General features: G+C 40.4%; 1 protein-coding gene across 2 annotated transcripts in view; it reads left to right on the top strand.

The window, feature by feature from the left end:
* Positions 1-7,872: 7,872 nt before the first annotated feature.
* Positions 7,873-14,979, top strand: part of GPR155 (G protein-coupled receptor 155) — a 35,069-nt gene continuing 27,962 nt past the window's right edge. For both annotated transcript variants that reach the window (XM_083348527.1, XM_083348528.1), the window contains exon 1: positions 7,873-8,364. In XM_083348527.1, the coding sequence (XP_083204653.1) occupies positions 7,899-8,364 (466 nt within the window). In that variant the 5' untranslated portion in view covers positions 7,873-7,898. The remainder of the gene's footprint in view (positions 8,365-14,979) is intronic.

Here is a 14,979-nt window from a genome sequence, read left to right as displayed (position 1 = left end):
CTTGTGGCCCCCCATAGACTTTCTCCAATGACTGCTTGTCTGAAGCCAGCTGGGAAAATTGAAAACGGAGGTCACGTGACCACAAGGACCGGTCATCACTTCTTTCAGTGCCAGCGTGCCTTTGAACAGTCACTGAACAAGTGGTTATTAAGTGGGGACTACTTGCAATAAAAATTGACAACATCCAATTTCCTTATTTTGAAATTTATAAGGCAGACCCATGACAACCGAATGCCACTTAGGCCTCAATTAAATAAATGGCAATTTGTTTAAAATGTACCATATATTAACACACTTTGCTTAGCGTTATGGAATAGAGTTAGGCATCTGGATTAAATCACACCCATGCACATACACCCACCCACAAATACAATTCAAATTAAAATATATGATGAAATCAAATGCAAACTAAAACAATATGAATTAAAATACAATTTAAAACCTTGAGAAAACAGGCTGTCACCTCATGCCAAAATAATGCCAATGTGGGCACCAGTTGAACCTCTTTAGGGAGAGAATTCCATAAACGGGCTACTACTACAGAAATAGCTCTTCCCCTTACGTGGACCCATATCGCCACTTTTGCTGGATGGATCTGCAGGGGATCCATTAGAAGATTTTTAAGACTCAAAAGAAATACATGTGGGAAAAGTCACATCCTGTAGTGACCTAGTCCTAAACTGTTTAGGTCTTTAAAGGTGAAAAGCAGCAGTGTGAATTAGGGCTGGAAAACAATTTGCAGTGGATGTAGATGGAAAACACTGGCATAATATGTTTGTATACATCAGGCTCTTGAGTAGTCTAGAGTAGACTCTGTTTTGAATCAGCTGGAGGTCCCCAGGCTGATTTAAAGGCAGCCATACAAACAACATGTTGCAGTAATCCAACTGACAAATTACCAGTCTGAATAATCTGTTAGTTGACTCTGCCCAGGTAAGGTCATAGATATTAAATCAGTTGCAGCTGATCAGTTGAAGCTACCAAGACTACTACTAGTAACAGTGATGGATCTAGGACCACACCCAAATGCAAATCTCCTTTAGAGCAAGTGCAGATAGGACTAGCAGGAGACCACATACACACTGTATCTCATCTTCTCTGGACTGAGTCTCAGTTTATTGGCCCTCATCTAGTCCATTACGCTGACCAAGCACTGATTCAGACACCAACTGTGCCTCACCTGAGTTAGAGGCAGGGCTAGATCTGGGCTTCATCTCCATAGTAATGACCTTTCCCAGCAATGGTAACTGGGGTGCGGGGTAGGGGTCATCTCAACCCACATTCCTGACTTCTACCAACTGTTTCAGGTAGGTGTTAAAAAAGGTATAGGTAATATACTGGAGCCCTGGAGAACTCCATAACCCAACCACCATGAGGCAGAAGAGTAATCCCACAGCATCATATTTTAGAAATAGTCATCCTAGGAGTGGAACCACTGTACTACAGCGCCCTCACAAGCCAACTTTTCACAATCAGGATCCCATGATTAATAGTACTGAGAGTCTCTAAAAGGTCCAGAAGGACCCAATAGGACCGCACTCCCCATTTTTCCTCAGCATAAGTCATTCCCACAAGGCAACCAAAGATGGTTTCTATTTCATAGCCATCTTGAAACAGGATTGAAATGCATATAGAAAGTCAACTGCGCCCAAGAGAACCTAGAGCTAATGGGCCACCATCCATTCAAACACCTTGCCCAGGAGGGGAATATTAGCCACTGGCCTTTTCATGAATGGCCTACTTAATGCCACATTTAGCTTTAGATGTAAATTAAAATATTTTTAAAAAGCATAGTTAATATTGATATATTTTTTTAGTGTTCAAAGGTTTAAGTTATCTAAACATTAGTCTTAATAACCTCCAGTGAATACTGTATAAGCACTACTGTATTCACATAATACAATGTACGGTAATTGTGCTTTACAATAATACAATTTTCAATTTTATTTTATTTTATTTTATTAAAAAAAAAGAAGGGCCTGATCACTGCCTCTTTTAAAGAGGGTGGAATTGTCTCAATGAAGCATTTACAAGTATTTGCAGAGAGGTAACTGAATCAAAATAATAGCTTTTTGCAGATATGGAGACTAAAGTGCACATTGTGTTCTTTTAAAAGGTTTAGAGACGTAGGCTACTACAGCTTCTGTTGTAGCAAAATAAGTATTAAAACACACAGCAAGTACCCTGTGGTCACAGACAAAGCTCTGGAGATTCCATGTAGCCCTGGGGCACTGAATTCCCTCTCAGTGTGCCAAGATATCCCTGAACCACAGCTTATTCTTCCCCTGGCCTCCGTACGCTCCCTACACTCACGTCATGCTGCACAACCCCCCCAATTTGTGTGTGCCCTACATTGAGCCTCCCCAACCTCAGTGGGGCACCCCCATGCTCCTTACCTGGACTCTCTTCACTTCCTGCTTAATGACTCACATGTTTAGAGTTACAATAGCAACTAAGATTGCTGGGATTGATGTCCTAATTGTGGTCATAAGTCAAGGACTACTTGTATATATCTACTATGACTTAAGCTTTGGTTTATTCTTTTCAGTTTCTATAGCAATATTGAGAGTTACCACTACATAAACACATCCTTGTCTGGATAGATTGAGAAGAATGGAAGAATTTTAAAATTAAGCTTTAAAATACTGATGTTAACGAGGAACTTCAGTTTTTGGATAATGAAACAAGGCATTACTGCATTGATAAGCTGACATATACAGGATAATTTAAACATTAAAATAGGGGGGGAGATTCTGATTAAGCTAGAAAGTAAGAGTTGTTGAATTTTATGCTGGTTTGCTTATTTCAAACTGAAATATGTGAGATGTGTTCTTATTTTCTCAGAGAAAGCGGAGGGCAGTGTTGGCTGACTGAAAAAGATAAGCACATATTATGCTGCCAAAATAGATATGAGGAGATTCAGCATCTACATTAAGACAACTAAATATTAGCAACTAAAGTTGAGCATTAAAGTGGATATTAGTTATTAGCAAGAACTTTGGAATGAAGTGTTCAGATATTAACAAATCAGTGGTTAATCAATATTCACTGTTATAATCCTGACATGAAATTTATTCCACAAATGACTTTTCATATTAGATATGCTAGAGAATGTTTAAAAAGGATTGGTTTTCAGCTTCATTATGTCGTAAGTATAAAATGTTGGAGAGAACTTTTACAATCCTGCAATTATTTCATCTTGGTTCTGCATTCATGAGTTTGTTTAGGGAGACATAATTTAAAGATGTGGCTGTAATTCTAAATAACATTCCAAATATTTGTGTTTTATCAAAAACACAAAAACTAATGGATTTATTGAGCATAGTGCAGGAAAAAAACTTTTTTCAATGAGAAAGTAGTTTCACATTTAAAAAGCTTGCCTTTGTTTGTTATTCTTTTTGTGTTCCCTTTTTTTCTTTACATGAAAGTTTAAAAAGAAGGCAGCTGACTTGGCCACAGCATTTTCCTATTAGCATATGAATCTACCTTGCCAATGCCTTTTTCTTCTGCTTTCTTCTTGCTTCCTCACAACTAACAGAGGCTTAGCCAGTTAACATTTCCCCTTTATTTCTGCACCAAGGGCAGCTTCCAGGTGTGTCAAAACTATTATCACCTCTGCCTTACAAGGAAGTCAGGTGGCGAGTTTGACTTTCCAGAGGAAATAAAAATAGGACAGGAATTGGCTGCCTGTATAGTTTTGTACACACTCAAGGCCGGTGGAAGAGCGCTTCAACTCAGCAGTGGGGGAAAAGCCTTCTCTGGCTATCAGGACAACCAGTTATATACAAAAGATAAAATAATAAAATAAAAAAAAACTAAGGGACCGCTGGATATTGGAAAACAAATAATAATAATCAGAATCTCTAGGCCAGGGGTAGGCAACCTCGGCTCTTTTATGACTCATGGACTTCAACTCCCATAGCTGACTCAGGAATTCTGGGAGTTGAAGTCCATGAGTCATAAAAGAGCCGAGGTTGCCTACCCCTGCTCTAGGCTAATAAAGCCTAAGAAACCAGCCTCAACAGATTAACGCAGCGGCATACACCAGCTCCAATGCAGCAGGTTTACCTCAGAAGGTTGCAACGCTGCGCCCGCGTCATATGGCAAGGGAGCCCCATTCGGGCACGGAGGGATTACTTCTGAGTAAACGCCCGCGGCACAAGGTCTACGGCCACGGGCTCTTTAGAAAAAGGAGGCGACGCGGAGGAGAGCTAAGCTTGGGTAAACGGAGGCAATGCAATCAGCCGCTGGGGATGCCACGGGGGGTCGGAGAGCCGCTTCTCCCCTTCTGGTGCAGCCGCAGCAACCCCGACGACCCCACCGCCATCTTGGCTAGACCCAGAGGCGGGGCGGGCTCTGCCAGCTGGACCCGCCTCTGCGGTGAGCTCACACGCAGCCGGGTTCATCCCCACGCGAGCTGCTCCCGTCAAGACGACAGGTTTCCCCCGCCCACACGGCAGGGCCGGAGATGCCCGGTCTGCTTTTGCTCTCGGTGTTGCAGCCCCCGTAGGGGGAGGGCAGGTAATGGAGGCAGAGGCGCCCTGGCCCCGCGAACAGCAGCTGCAGGAGGCGCGCGGACGGACGGACGGGCGGGCGGGCGACCGGGGGTGGTAGTCACAGCAGGCTCCAGCTCGCCTCGCCGGGTTGGCTCACCTTGGAAACCGAGCAGCTGCTCGCTGTGTGGGGAGCTGGGAATTGAGAGGACGCGGGAAGGAAGGAAGGAATAGCCGGCTTCCAAGGCGACGCAGTGAGTGAGGAGGGGGGGCTTCCAGCCTTCTCCCTCTGGGCCACGCTTGGGCTGCTAGCCACGGACTGGGCTTTAGCCAGTGGGTGGGCATGTGGCATTCCCCGGAGCTAACGCGCTGGAGAAGACTCCTGCGAGTCCCTTGGACTGCCAGGCGATCAAAGCGGTCAGTCCTAGAGGAGATCCACCCTGACTGCTCTTTAGAAGGCCAGATCCTGAAGCTAAAACTCAAATACTTTGGCCACCTAATGAGAAGGAAGGACTCCCTGGAGAAGAGCCTCATGCTGGGAAAGGTCGAGGGCAAGAAAAGAAGGGGACGACAGAGAATGAGGTGGCTGGATGGAGTCACTGAAGCAGTAGGCGTGAGCTTAGATGGACTCCAGAAGATGGTAGAGGACAGGAAGGCCTGGAGGAACGTTGTCCATAGGGTCGCGATGAGTCGGACGCGACTTCGCAGCTAACAACAACAAACGCGCTGAGTTGGGGGGCGAGGGGGGGGCATTTCGGAGGTTGTTGCCCTTGTAAGGAGCCTCCTCCGTGGGGCCTCTTTTTGTGCCCAGTGACAGCCAGGAGCAGGGAAAGAGGGTGGGTGGGCTTGGCGCTCTGTGGGAGCCTGGCACTCTCGCCCGCGCCTCTGCCGCCGGTTTAGCACCGGCCGCCGCTCTTCGTTCTGCGTGCAAATCGACTCAAACTCGCCACCAGTCCTTTCCTGTTCCTCGTAAACGCCATCCTATTGGCTGCCGGGTGGGCCCGTCGGCTGAGAACGAGCGCTTCTCTCGCAGCTCCGGCGCGGGCGTGTGAGAGGAGGTGACTGTGTGTGTCTGTCTGTCTTTCTGTGTGTGTGTGTGTGTGTGTGTGTGTGTAGAGTCTTCTGTTTAAAGACCTAACCCTGGGGTCGGATGCGTTTCTTAAAATCAGTCGACCCGTAGCGATTTAGTTGCCTCATTAGCTTTAACGCTTCCATCCAAACGTTCAGAAAGTCGACACGCGGGTATTACTTGCCGTGGCCGCCTGAGGAGCCGTTAGAATCTCAGAAAATAAGCCTTTAGATCAGAAGACTCTGCAGTTATCTCGGCAACGTGTCTGGAAGTAGCCTTGCCAGTTATCTTTGTCCTAAGGCTGGATGTGAGGGGCCCAAAGTCGGTTTTGTGCCCGCAGACTTCCAGTTCCTAGTCCACACTGCCTTTAATCGCTGCTTAGAGCTGCTCCCCTGATGCATTGGCGTTGTGTGATTTGTGTTTTTACACATGGCGTAAATATTAGAAGGAATTCAGGATTTTAATTAAAATGGATGTATATATTTTTGTTCAGTTGTCACCCATTTTTGCCCTCCTTCTCCCCCCCCCCCACCCTTCTCTCTTGCTTTCATAATCCCTTTCTTAAACTCAAGCCAGGTCAACTGGGACAAAATGACATCGTCCTGTTGCAATTACTTACTCCTTTTTCCCTTGCTAATAATTACCCAATGAAATTATTGCAATATTGCTTGGCAGATTAAGTAATTTTAATACCTTCATTGCCTGGCGGTAAAACTTTTAAGTAAAGTAAAATTGAAGTATGTTCAAAATTATATTTGTATTTTTCCCCTCCTTTTTTTCCACTGAGGTAGAATTTTTTTTCTTCAGGCCTCAGTGTAGAAAATCAGATGGCAGACGGTTTAGTTGGTTTTCAAAAACAGGAAATTCAAAAATTAGCAGTCTCTTATGTTTTATTTTTAAATTTCTCATGTCCCCAGATGATTGGAAGAATACACATGTTTTAACAATGTTACTTCCTGGCGCAGAGATTTTTCTTTTGCAATTCCAGTCAGTATAGTTTCTCTGACAAACCTCTCTTTGAGCTTTCTATTTCTGAGAGGAAAGTGTACTTAAATTTCATACCTGCAAGTATATTTCAGTGACTGCCTAAATTAAACCTAAATTAATTGAATTCCTAAGTGTAATAGTCATCCTAAACAAGGGAAGCAGACATGATCACAATTATTCTGGACTACTACTACATCACTAGTCCAAACAAATGGGCACACTGCTCGATGAATAGAATCCCAGTTCTTTTTCTTAGATTTTTATTCTGCCTTTTGGTTTTGGTTTTGGTTTTGTTTGTCAATGCAGACTCACAATCTCCTGATTTGTAGATCAGTAATTTCTTTATATTTTTAAGTAATTTCTTTATAAATTTATAATATAATTTCTTTATAAATTTAACTATGTTCTAATTCCCACTTATAGGGACGCGGTGGCTCAGTGGGTTAGGACGCTGAGCTTGTTGATCAGAAGGTCGGCAGTTTGGTGGGTCGAATCCCGAGTGCCACGTAACAGTGAGTGCCTGTTACTCTTCCCAGCGTCTGCCCACCTAGCAGTTCAAAAGCACGTAAAAAATGCAAGTAGAAAAATAGGGACCACTACGGTGGGAAGGTAACAGCGTTCCGTGCGCCTTTGGCGTCTAGTCATGCTGGCCACATGACCACGGAGACGTCCTCGGACAAGCGCTGGCTCTTCGGCTTTGAAACGGAGATGAGCACCGGCCCCTAGAGTCGGAAACGACTAGCACACATGTGCGGGGGAACCTTTACCTTTACCTAATTCCCACTTGTTACAGCCAACACATTTTTCTGTAAGAATTTTTAGTTTTTCTATAAAGGGAAATTCAGAGTAAAGGTAAAGATAAAGATAAACATTTCCATTCTCCAATTGTGTCTGACTCTAGGGGGGCTGTGCTCATTGCCATTTCCTAGCCAAGCCAATATTGTCGGAAGATGCTTCCATGGTCACGTGTCATGAGCACATGCCAAAGATGCATGGAATGTTGCTACCTTCCCATCGAAGTGGTACCTATTTATCTATTTGCATTTGCATGCTTTTGATTTACTAGGTTGGCAGGTCTACCCTGAAGTAAATTAATCATACTAGTTTATCTACAAGCAATTCAGTTCCTGTCCACCATTACCCTGACGTCACCTGATTTATTTTTTGTTTTCAATATTCTGTCTCTATGATAAATATTCAACATAATATGAAAATGGCTTTTGGCTTGACATGTTGGAAGTGCACTAGAAAAAAATACAGAATGCAATATCAGTTCGGAATGATCAAGAAACATTGCTTTTTTCTTTTACAGATCAGACTTTTAAAATTTTCAGAAGGGACGAATAAACATGGATGTTTTTACTCACATCAACACAAAGAATATCTTTTCTGCAACTAATATGTCTGGTCTTATATCTAACAAGTTTGAGGATCAACTGAATTTAAGCAGTAATTCTCCTTCAATGTCAATAAGTAAGCTTTTTCCAGCTTTGTTACAGTGCTTTGGCATTATCCTTTGTGGATATATAGCTGGAAGAGTTAATATAATTACATCAACTCAGGCCAAAGGATTAGGAAATTTTGTCTCCCGATTTGCACTCCCGGCTTTGCTCTTCAAAAATATGGTCTTGCTGAATTTTTCCAATGTGAATTGGTCCTTTCTGTACAGCATCCTGATTGCCAAAGCATCTGTATTCTTCTTAGTCTGTGCATTAACATTGTTGATAGTCACTCCTGAAAAACGATTTAGCAAAGCTGGACTGTTTCCTATTTTTGCTACTCAGAGCAACGACTTTGCACTGGGATATCCTATAGGTAAGAATCATTTTATGTAATTATCTTGTATTTTTTCCTAGTGCTTTAGAATTGGCATGCATAACATCCATTTCCAAAACACATATTTGGGGCAGGGCGTGGGTTTGTGTGTATGCAGTTTTGATATAAGACATAAATTAGTCACTTTATCAACAATGTATAACTTTCTGCCTAGATAAGAGCTTCTTTGAAACCAGTCATTTTTTTTGTTCCTGTAGTGCAGTGTTTTAATTTTTGAGAAGAAAATATACATTTGCTCTCCAAAAGGAGAAATATATTGGCCTAATATTGCAAATACGGTTTTTTAAAAATGGTACAGTAAGTGTTTTTAGTCTGTGAAAACCTCAAGACAAACATTTCATATATTAAACTGCACCCAAACTCCAAAATCTCATTGTAAGAAGTTGTACATATTGTACTGTATTTGGTGTGGAATCAGTCATTATGAACTGTAAACCATAGTCTTGTGGGTCAGCATGTCTGGGGAAGCTAAACATTATGCTTTATTTAATGAACCATTATTGGATAAACAACAGATTAACGTGATATATAAATTTACTCTGTGCACAGGTGCAATAGTTTCATCATTTGTAGGGAGTGGCACATTAGGCATTAAATTTGGATCTCCAGATTCACCTTTTTTTAATATTGTCTGTTCTTGAAGCTACACTGATTCACAGAGCCTGCATTTATATACAGTTAGCTAATGTTGCCTTATGCTGATGTCATTTATAAGAAAATAATAGTTTGAATCCTTAGCTGGGAAAGAAAGCTTGGTTTATAGTCCCTATCATTAAAAGGTACTTAACAGAATGGAATATAGCTCTGTCCTTTAAGCACCATTAAATCCTAAGTAGTATATTAGAAGGCCAAATCCTGAAGTTGAAACTCAAATACTTTGGCCACCTAATGAGAAGGAAGGACTCACTGGAGAAGAGCCTAATGCTGGGAAAGGTTGAGGACAAGAGAAGAAGGGGACGACAGAGAATGAGGTGGCTGGATGGAGTCACTGAAGCAGTAGGCGTGAGCCTAAATGGACTCCAGAAGATGGTAGAGGACAGGAAGGCCTGGAGGAATGTTGTCCATAGTGTCGCAATGGGTCAGATACAACTTCGCAACTAACAACAACAACAACAAAATATGCTCATTAAAGAAACTGTAAACAGAATGAAGTTTGGGGATATTTTTATCATGTAAGATGCAATTATTTGTGATGAAACTGGAAATTTGATAGAATTGGTTTTTCTAGAGAATGGAAATATTTGTCCTCTCTTTTCCATAATCCTCTTATGTCAAAGTTCCCATAGAAGTTGTTAAACATATCTTTGAAAATGCAGGCAGGCCATTCACTGTAAGTTATGACATCTATTTTGATTTAGTTCAGCTCATTGCTTTTTTTCTAAAAAAAAGTACTGGAACTCTCATCTTATTAATCTTTTATTTATATAATTTTATTTATATATTTATTTATATAATTAAAAATTATATATTAAATTCATAATGCAACTTTCAGGCATTCACCAAATAAACTAGAATTTGTTGTGAGCATCTCCTTAAATACAAACAGCAAATAAGCCGGACCTACCTATATTAGCAACCACATTATTGATGGCTTTTACATACCATTTTAAAGATATGATCACATTGGTTCAAGTGAATGAGATGCTCCTATAACCCAAAATGCATGCTATTAATTCATCCCTGCCAAAATAGTTATTTTCATCAGACTTAGTTCATGATGAACTTAGAACACTAGGTTCTGTTTTAACAAATTAATAGGGGTGAAAAATTGTGGGATAGCTCCCCCATATTTATATATACTGCAGGTGAGTATAGTAAAGATGGAATATTTTTTTGTCTACTTGGAAAATGATGTGTTGCACTTTAATAGAGGAGGAGACAACTTTTGCATATATAGTATGATATATATGGAGTTCCTTTTGGAAGGAGTAGCAGTGGTAGATAATAGATGTCTAATACAAGTGTATATGTTGCCTTCAACATATATGTGCTTAATTGATGGAGTCATGTTACTGACAAGATAATGAATTGCAAAGAAATTGTTATTAATACATAAGTTAAACATTTTGTTTCTATTTCTTTACAACTGCTGATAAAAAATGGCCTGGCTATGTTCAAATCGTACACACAAGAGAACAGGCTTAGGTGAGAGGGACAGTGTTACAATTCAATCTATTTATGAATACGAATGAACATGTCCATAATTGCCCAGTGTATTTTAACAATGATATAGAACTGTGCTATGAGGAGCTTACAATTTACATTTCTTATTCTTGGGGAATTAATGACAGAAAGAAAATGGATTGAAAAAAGTAGATGCAAAAGTAACATTAGATAAATATGAGAAAATATAGTTGCATATCCTTAAGTAATTTATGAAAAAAATGCTTAAGATTACCACTTCAGATAAGACGTACAAAATCTGCAAGAATCGAGATAACCACTAAAATAGTAGCCATGAGACACCTCTCCTGGCTGAGGGAGTAAAGCAAACTATCTTTTAGAAAGCTAACTTTCACTCTCAGGGGCCATTGAGGACCACCTCCAGAGCTTGGAGCTAAGTAGGGTCAAATCTAGTTAGTGCTTGGATGGCTGACTGTCAGGAAATCTCAGAGATGTAGGTTAGATTGGGGAGTTGGGAGTGGGGACGTAAGGGCACCATAAAGGAGACAATGCAAACCAGTTATATACTGTTGCAAAAATAAAGGCTACCCAGATGTCTCCATGAAATGAACAAGAGAGGACTTTAACTGAAGAAAAGTTTACCTTGCTAATCCTGCATGGTTCTAAAATTAGATTGGGCCGATGTAATTTTGCCCTGGTGCAAACTAACAGCCAGCACCAGCCTGCAACCCGCCTAAACGCAGGGATCCGACGACAGACAGGAACGGCCAGTGTCAGGCACGGCCAGTGTCGTAATTCACAGGACCTTTAATGGGCCTCCCCCTTCCCCCAGGTCCTCTTCCTTCACACCTGCTGCTAAGGTGTGACTCGGGCAGCCTCGCCTGCCCGCAGCCGACAGTTCCCTCTCCGGAAGGAGAACAAAGAAAGACCCTATTGGCTTTCGAAAGCCAATAGAGGGAGTAGCACAGCTTGTGCAAAAGTTGGAAAAATCTATCAAAAAAGGTGCCGGAACGCCATTCTGAGTGTTCTATGAGAAAAAAAAGCCCTGGTTCAACTTAAAATAGAACTACTATTTATCTATGCAGCAAAAATCTTGGTAGTCACTGGGGTGGGGGGTGGGGGTGTAATAAGGAAATATAGAAAACTAGTAACTTGCTACTAAGTCTTGGTCTGGATTTTCATAGACTGAATGTAGTAGCCCTACTTAAAGTAGACCTGTTGGAGTCAGTTGGATGTGTTAGTTTTGCAGGCTAGATACTATACAAAAATGACATGTAAAGCTCCTGTAATTTTTGTTCTATGCATTTTTTCTGTACACAGATTAAGTGATATCTTTTCTTTCTGATTGTAAATTGTCAGCAAATCAGTGGTATAACATAGTGATAGCCAAAAAGCTTTGCTATTTATCAGTTTGTTTTCAGGAACAGTTGTAACATGCTACTTTTGATTATTATAGTCCTACACAATATTTTAGAAAATTCTCTCAAATAAAACCTGACGAGTTAAGATCGTTGGATGAAGCCATGCACTATGCAATTTTTAAATGAACGCATACAAGCCATGCCCTCTCTTATTGTGCTATAATTGTATTTGTTTAGGAAGGATTATTGTGAGGAAGTTTGGGAAATCTGCTAAAATTTATTTTAATTTATACATATATAGTTAAATGTTCTTTTTTTTAAAAAAATAGACTAATCTATAGCAATCTAGTATCTAACTGCAATCAAATGCAACATATGTTTTGAAAAGAAATACAAATAATTTATGACTTTATAGATATGAAGAACTAGTGAGAGGATAATAATGTTGCTCCCACTCAATTTTCCTCCCAACACTTAAACCTTTATTATGGCTATGTAATAGTCTTCAAGGGATGCGGTGGCTCAGTGGGTTAGGACGCTGATCTTGTCAATCAGAAGGTCGGCAGTTTGGCGGGTTGAATCCCGAGTGCCGCATAACAGAGTGAGCGCCTGTTACTCGTCCCAGCTTCTGCCAACCTAGCAGTTCGAAAGCACGTAAAAATGCAAGTAGAAAAAGAGGGAACACTACAGTGGGAAGGTAACAGCGTTCCGTGCACCTTTGGCATCTAGTCGTGCCGGCCACATGACCACGGAGACGTCCTCAGACAAGCGCTGGCTCTTCGGCTTTGAAACGGAGATGAGCACCGGCCCCTAGAGTCGGAAACGACTAGCACGCATGTGCGGGGGAACCTTTACTTTACCTTTACCTAATAGTCTTCAGAGGAGGTGTTTGAAGGCATACAGGAGCCAGCATCAAGGTCAGAGAGACATTCTTGAGAGATTTGAGATACAGATCCTATCATCTCTATCAGCATGGCCAAGAGGACTAACAGACATTTGAGTTGAAAGCATTCAATGGTCAGGACATTAGGGAAGATGGCCAAATTGATATTTAATTAAATATTTGCTTGTTAGACTTAAAAGATGAAAGACAATGTTACAAATTTAAAAGCCAGGAACTTATCTACCTCATTATTTTCCTGGCTGGGAAGTGTGTTTTGATGACAGTGATTCTGTGTCAGCTGCTCTGTCAACGGATATGCAAGATTTAATCAGTCTCTGTTTATCACTGGCTGTAAGATGATACAAAGGCCATTTCATTAAGAGAAAGATCAGGGTTATAAAACAAGATTATTTAATGTCATATCACATTTCAAGCTTGCCTACAAAGGTTGTCAATAGATGGAGTTATATAACTGTTCTCAGAACAAGTCCAAATTTGATTTTAAAATTCAAAGGTCATTCAATACTGTCAAAGGCTTTTAAAACACTTAGGTAGGACCATATCTTTCCTTAGCAAATACGATTATTCAATTGTAGTCAATCTTGCCAATAAAATATGTAATTCAGGGCCAGTTTGGAGTCTGTGATTTCTAGGCTTCACTTAGTCACAAAAGTAGCTGGGTGACTAAGCCAGTCCATTTATCTCAGCCCAATGTACATCACAGCATTATTGTGGTGAAAATAGGAGGAAGGCAGGAGTACTGGGTATATTTGCTACCTTCAATTATCTATAAACAAAGACAAGATAATGATGATGTAAGTATATCCTGTTGCTTCTCTCCATTGTTCAAAATGTCCTATCTTCCGAAAGAGATTGTGGAACAAAATGCCCAACTGATAAAAGCTGGAATTCCATCTCTTCTGCAGGGGATAATGTTGTAACAGTGTGCAAAATACTCCATTTTGTGTTTTAGGCTGTACTCTGACCTTATTAGAAATATTCTGGAATTTTTCTGATATGCCAAAAGTGTACTGAGCTCAAAAAACCCATTTCACACTCAAATTGCTTGCTTCAGATTCAAAAAATGCTGTTTTGAGTTTGAAATAATTATTTTAAGATTGAAATTCTTTCAGAATAGTGTATCATTGGGACACTTCAACTAAATATAGAATAATCAATTTCAATCTCCACAAAACAACTTCAAATATGAAATATTTTGCATTTAAAAAATGTCAGACACTTTAGCAATATCCCATGTGTAAATCCTGCCCAGGCAAGACTCTTATCTAGATGTTTAAGCACATCCAGCTTCTCAATGCATGTGTTGTTTTGGAAACGGTGATTATTTTAATTAGATAATACTCAAAATGTTGTATCACATTTCAAGCTGGCCTACAAAGTTTCTAAGTAGATGGAGTTATATAACTGTTCTCAAAACAAGTCCAAATTTGATTTTAAAATTCTATTGTCAACACTTAGGTAGGACCATGTCTTTCCTCAGCAAATAGGATTTTTCAATTATTGGCAGAGCAATATTTTTTCTTGAATTGTCATGGCAATAGTTTTGCCTGCCAAGTGCACTGGGCTATACAGGTAATCCTCGATTTACAGTCGTGACAGTTATAAAACTCACTGATCACATAATATGATTTTATGACCTTTTTGGCGGTCATTAAGTGATGTGGTTATTAAGTGGCTGCTACAGTCAGTAAGCAAATCTGCAGTCACTAAGTGAACCAGTGGTTCACTATGCATGTAGTTTTGCCAAAAACTGGAAGTGAATGCTAGACAGTAAGAACAGCCATAAATGCAGCCTGGTTGCCAAACACCTGAAGTTCAGTCACATGACTGATGCGAGGACCAACTGTCAGAACTTTGAATCTGGGTCATAAGTAGCCCCTTGGTAGGTTTATCCTAACTTCAAACTCTCGCTAAGTAACTGGCTGTAAGTCATGAGCTACTTGTAATTTTCATCAGACTTAGCTAGCACAAGGAACTTGAGTTTTTAAATAAATTTTATTAAAGGGTTCACAAAGAACCATAAAAATGAACACAAACTAATGTAGAGAAAAAGCAAGAAAAAAGAAAAAAAGAAAAGCAAAAGTGGAAAAGAAAGAATAGAAATAAATTCCGATTTCAAATACTTGTACAATTACAACCTTTTTTTACTCTATGATTACAAAAAAAACCCTGTCTCTTCTGTCCAGTTTTTTCCCTAATCATCAA

The sequence above is a fragment of the Vipera ursinii genome (assembly GCF_947247035.1).
Source record: "Vipera ursinii genome assembly, chromosome: 1".
Classification (NCBI taxonomy): Eukaryota; Metazoa; Chordata; class Lepidosauria; order Squamata; family Viperidae; genus Vipera; species Vipera ursinii.
Note: the sequence above shows the minus strand (reverse complement) of the source record. Positions and strands in the feature narration are given on the sequence as shown.